This window comes from Glycine soja, unplaced genomic scaffold, assembly GCF_004193775.1.
Source record: "Glycine soja cultivar W05 unplaced genomic scaffold, ASM419377v2 tig00006126_1_pilon, whole genome shotgun sequence".
NCBI classification, from domain to species: domain Eukaryota; kingdom Viridiplantae; phylum Streptophyta; class Magnoliopsida; order Fabales; family Fabaceae; genus Glycine; species Glycine soja.
This window is the reverse complement of record NW_021143619.1, coordinates 31,412-37,207: the sequence shown is the minus strand read 5'-3', so window position 1 is coordinate 37,207 and position 5,796 is coordinate 31,412. Positions and strand designations below refer to the sequence as shown.

The 5,796-nt window shown below is 42.0% G+C and overlaps 1 protein-coding gene across 1 annotated transcript; it reads left to right on the top strand.

The window, feature by feature from the left end:
• The first annotated feature begins 471 nt into the window (after positions 1–471).
• Positions 472–1,273, top strand: LOC114404198. The gene is made up of 3 exons (XM_028367280.1): positions 472–546; positions 638–835; positions 914–1,273. The coding sequence occupies exons 1-3, from the start codon at positions 472–474 to the stop codon at positions 1,271–1,273; spliced, it is 633 nt and encodes a 210-aa protein (XP_028223081.1).
• The last annotated feature ends 4,523 nt before the right edge of the window (positions 1,274–5,796 follow it).

The following is a 5,796-nucleotide window of genomic DNA, read 5'->3' as shown; positions in this document are numbered from 1 at the left end:
TTTAAATAGTGATCAAGGGGTTCCCATGAACCCTAAGAGAATAAAGGTCATTCCTGCGTGGCCCACTCCACCAAGTATAAGAAAAATTTGGGACTTCCATAACTTATCAAACTTTTACAAAAGGTTTATCCCATATTTTTCTATACTTGTAGCACCACTCATTGAGTTGGTGAGGAACCATGTTCCTTCATGGGAAGATGCCCAGGAAATGGGTTTTCAGACCTTACCTTACAAGCTCCAGTGGAGCTTACATCACAAGCAATGCCTTATTAATCCTCATGTGTTGATGCTGCCGGTACCCAAGAGACCTCTTATCTAGTACATGACAGTGTTGGATGAGTCGATGGGATGCATGCTGGGGTAGCACGACGATGCCAGAAAAAGAGAACGGGCGGTCTATTACTTGAGCAAAAGGTTCATGGCTTGTGAGATGAACTACTCTCTGTTGGAAAGGACATGTTGTGCCTTGGTATGGGCATCCCATCGTCTAAGGCAGTATATGTTGAGCCATACCACTTGGCTGGTATCCAAAATGGACCCAGTCAAGTACATTTTTGAAAAGCCCGCTCTTACGGGGTAGATCGCTTGGTGGCAAGTTTTGCTATCTGAGTTCGACATTGTCTATGTCACCCAAAAGTCGATAAAGGCAAGCGCCTTGGCAAACTATTTGGCTCAGCAGCCTCTTAATGATTACCAGCCCATGCATCCGAAGTTTCCCGATGAAGACAATATGGCCTTGTTCAAAGAAAAGTTAGAGGATAAGGACAAGGATAAGTGGGTCATGTGGTTCGACGGCGCGTCCAACGCCCTAGGCCATGGGGTTGTGGCGGCTTTGGTCTCTCCCGACAATCAATGAATTCCCTTCATGGCCAAATTGGGTTTTGATTGCACAAACAACATGGCCTAATACGAGGCATGCGCCCTCGGGATCCAAGCAACAATTGACTTCAACATCAAGTTGCTCAAAGTGTACGGAGACTCAGCCTTGGTAATTCACCAGTTGAGGGGAGAATGGGAGACTAAGGGTCATAAGCTAATACCCTATCTAACTTACAAAAAGTTGGCTGAGTTCTTCGATGATGTCTCTTTCCACCATGTTCCCATAGAGGAGAATCAAATGGCTGATGTGCTTGCCACTCTAGCATCCATGTTCCAGCTGACTCTGCTCGGAGACTTGCCATACATCGATTGTTGTTTGATAGAGGAGGAACAAGATTGTAAACCTTGGTACTTCAACATCAAGCGATACATAAAAAACAAGGAGTACCCATAAAGAGGCTTTCAACAACGATAAAAGAACATTAAGAAGGTTGGCAGCCGGTTTCTTGTTGAGTGGAAGCATTCTGTACAAAAGAAACCATGACATGGTTTTACTCCGATGTGTGGATACCAGGGAGGCTAAATAGATGCTAGTAGAAGTCCATGAGGGTTCCTTTGGAACACATGCCAACGGGCATGCTATGGCCCGGAAGATTCTGAGGGCGGGGTATTACTGGCTCACCATGGAGAGCGACTGTTGCATCCATGTTAGGAAATGCCACAAGTGTCAGACATTCGCGAACAATGTAAACGCTTCGCCCATGCCTGTGAACATTTTGGTAGCGCTATGGCCCTTCTCCATATGGGGAATAGATGTGATCGGGGCCATTGAGCCCAAGGCTTCGAACGGGCATTGCTTCATCTTGGTTGTGATCGACTACTTCACCAAATTGGTTAATGCCGCCTCATACTCCAGCGTCACGAGGAGCGTGGTAGTTAGGTTCATCAAAAAGGAGGTAATCTATCGGTATGGATTGCCCAGGAAGATTATAACATATAATGCCACCAATCTGAATAACAAGATGATGAAGGAAATGTGCGAGGATTTCAAGATCCAACACCATAATTCCACGCCTTACAAACCCAAGATGAATTGGGCAGTTGAGGTGGCCAACAAGAACATGAAGAAGATTATTCAGAAGATGACCGTGTCATATAAGGATTGGCATGAAATGCTCCCTTTCATGTTTCATGGTTATCGAACCTCGGTACGCACATCAAATGAGGCAACACCGTTTCCATTGGTGTACGGAATGGAAGTCGTGCTGCCATTTAAGGTGGAAGTCTCTTCTTTGAGGATTCTGGCAGAGTCTGGGTTAGAAGAATCGGAGTGGGCCCAAGCACGCTTTGATTAGCTCAATCTTATAGAAGGCAAGTGTCTGGAGGCTATGAGCGACGGGCGCCTGTACCAGATGCTTTCGACAAGAAGGTACGCCCGCACAAATTCAACAAGGGGGACCTCGTTCTGAAGAAAGTATCCCAAGCCCTAAAGGACAATAGGGGAAAGTGGGCTCCAAACTATGAAGGGCCTTTCATCGTAAAGAAAGCATTCTTAGGAGGAGCACTGGTGCTTGCCAGCATGGATGATGAAGAGTTTCCTTCACCCGTGAATGCCAATATCGTTAAACGATATTATGCTTAGTACTTGGGGTAGCTAGGGGGGTTCAATACATGATTTTACTCTAAGTCTCCTTAAAGTTTTCCGGTCCTTTGTAAGCTTTGATCGCAACATTTAATAAACATCAGATTGATGGTTTTCTTTTCAAACCCTTGTGTTCTGTCTGTTCATGCTTTAAAATGCATGCTCTCGATCTACAAGGGTGTCATAAGCGTTTAAGTAAAATTGAACATAATAAACATTTGTTTAAATTGTTACACTTGAACTACCTGATCATGAGCATGCATGCATATGCATATTTATCATCATGTGCGTCGAAGGACAGGAGAAGATTTTTTTCGAGTGATGGTCAATACCGCGCCAAATTCAAGACAAAGATAAACTAAGGTAAGTGGTAGTGTAGTCATGTTTTATTGCGTGGTGCAATTTCCTATTTTCAGAAGACTTAGGGATGGGTACGAGCCGATGCTAGGCCCATGGTCAACAAATCATCATCTTGCGTCTGGCTCAAGACATTAAAGAAGTGCTACTAGGAGGCTGCTTAGTATCTTTTAAGTTTCTGCTTATTTTTCTAAAGTCATAGTTGAATATGCCTAGTTTATTCTTAATCCTGGGATTTAAAATAAATAAGTGCAAGCCCCTGGATAGTTAAAATTTTGCAGAGAAGTCTTGCAAAAAAAAAAAAAGAGTTAGCTCGCCCGAGCGAGCTGAGCTCGCCTGGGCGAGCACCCTCTGCATGAGATAGGTTAGAAAGAGGGGCAGGGTGAGTTTTCTTCACCCAAAACACCCCCCCCCTCATTCAAAAAATGAAGGCTCACGAGATTTGCAATTTTGCAGCCCTAGATCACCATTTTTTGTGTTTTTGGTTCCATTTGGCATTGTTGTTCATTCCATACAAGTAAGTGTACCATCCCTTTGCTCTTTGGCTCACCATTGTTGCGTTTTGATGCTTTGTTTATTCATTCTTGTTGTTAGTCGATGAACACGACTAACTTTTGTGTATAAAACCTGTGTATTTTGTATCAAACTTTCCCAATTTATGGTTGTTTTGTAATATTATAAGTACTTTTTGTTAAATATAGGTAATAGATCATTTATACTTTTGTTTTGTGTGTTTAATAATCAATTTCTCTCAATTTTAGGTTAATTAGGCAAATTGGCAAAAGTGTTGTTTTCACCTTCTCACTAAGCCAATATGCTGGCTTAGCGAGCATTCGCTAAGCGCAACACTCAGTGGCTAAGCGCAAGGAAGAATCCAGAAGAAGATGAGCTGTCAGGTTCGCTGAGCGCACTGCTCCAAGTCATCAAGCGCACCGCTTCAGCTCATCTGCTAAGCGAGAGAAGCGCGCTGAGCCAAAAATCCCTAACGTGCGCTAAGCGGTCCATACGTGTGCTAAGCGCATGAGCACGAACAAGGCCACCTATTTAAGCCTAAAATCAGATTTGCAAAGGGAGTTTGGAGTTTTTCTTGAAGAAGCCTCTGCATGCACGAGAATCTGACCCTGGCTTGAAGCTTTTGCATGTTAGGAATGTTGGATCGAGTGGCCTTAGAATAATTAAGAAGGGGGGGTTGAATTAATTATTCCTAAACCTTTACTAATTAAAAAATTACTCTTTTAAGGCTTTTACTAAATTTTTAAGAGAATGAGGAGTAGAAGAGAAACTTAATAGAAAGTAAAAGCGAAAATTAAATGCACAACGGAAAGTAAAAGATTAAGGAAGAAGGAAACAAACACACAAGAGTTTTTATACTGGTTCGGCAACAACCCGTGCCTACATCTAGTCCCCAAGCGACCTGCGGTCCTTGAGATTTCTTTCAACCTTGTAAAAATCCTTTTACAAGCAAAGATCCACAAGGGATGTACCCTCCCTTGTTCTCTTTGAACCTAGTGGATGTACCCTCCACTAGAACTAATCCACAAGAGATGTACCCTCTCTTGTTCTCAGTCAAACCCAAGTAGATGTACCCTCTACTTGTACCACAAAGGATGTACCCTCCAATGTGTTGAGACAAAGATCTCAGGCTGTTAAACCTTTGATACTTTGTGAATAGGGATACAAAAGAATTCTCAGGCGGTTAGTCCTTTAAACACTTTTGTATTAGGGAAAGGGAAGAATCAAAATAATTCTCAGACTATATCGTTTTGAATTCTTTGACAAGGGAGTAGGGGACACAAAAGAATTCAGGCGGTTAGTCCTTTGTTCTTTTGGAAAAGGGAGAAGAGAGACACAAAAAGAATTCAGGCGGTTAGTCCTTGGCAAATTCTTTTTGGCAAAGGGAGAAGAGAATGAAAAGGATGATCGATTACCAGAGAGTAAAAACTCTTTGGTAAAGGTTTTGTCAAAAAAACCATGTGCTATTCAAAGTTTTGAAAAAACTTTTTAATACTTATCTTGATTGAGTCTTTTCTTCATTCTTGAATCTTGAGTCTTGAATCTTGATCTTGATTCTTGAGATCTTGAATCTTGAATCTTGAATCTTTATTCTTGATTCTAGGATTTCTTCTTGAGTCTTGAATTCTTCTTGATTCTTGAACTCTTGACTTGTTCTTGATTCACTTGAGATGTTCTTTGATTCACTTGAGTTGTTCTTTGATCTTTGAGCTTTTTGTTCATCACCTTTGTCATCATCTTTTGTTGTCATCATTGTTATCATCAAAACACCTTTGAATCACATTCACCATGAAGCCTTGCTTCTACAAGGAAGTTCTAGAGAGAGAAAGGTCCAAGTTCAAAAGCGTTCTGAGAGATTTTGCTGTGTGAAGATCTGCAGAGATGCAAGTTCGAAGCAGAAGCCGTTCTGAGAACTTGAGATGAGTTTGGGAGTGATTGTGAGATCCTAGAGGTGAAGGAGACATCCTCACCACTTGTGTTTTTGTAGTCTTTCATCTTGTTCTTCTCTTTCTTGTAAAGGAGGTTTCCGGACTATGGAAAGCTAAATCCTCTGTTGGATCTTCCCTATAGGTACCTGATGTAAATATATTTGTATCTATGTAATGATGTTTTGTGTGTTCTCTGTGCTATCTGCTTTTCATTCCAGTGTGCTCTTACCGTGATCACGTAGATGCATGCTTTGTTAGGGTCATTCAACAGTGGGAACTGGTCTGATTCTAAAGTCCTTGGTAGTACGGGACTAAGTTGTTGTGCTATCATGAGGGATCGGGGTACAAGAACTTAGTTGTGTATGTGTGTCTTAATGCGGTCTTGGTCGAGTTTAGTCTTACAAGAGGGATCTGCGGACGAGGCTTGATCAGGACTAGGCTAGGCTATCTTGAGGAATCAGGGTCTAGCAGTCCAGGAGACAACATAGGAATGTATGAGCATTGTTAAATAGAGAACATCCTTTTTAGCATCAGGAA

Coding starts and splice junctions, on each gene's coding strand:
- LOC114404198 (XM_028367280.1), top strand. CDS start 472: ATGGGCATCCCATCGTCTAAGGCAGTATATGTTGAGCCATACCACTTG. Junction 547..637: donor TCCAAAATGGACCCAGTCAA/GTACATTTTTGA, acceptor GTCACCCAAAAG/TCGATAAAGGCAAGCGCCTT. Junction 836..913: donor ATGGGGTTGTGGCGGCTTTG/GTCTCTCCCGAC, acceptor GCCTAATACGAG/GCATGCGCCCTCGGGATCCA.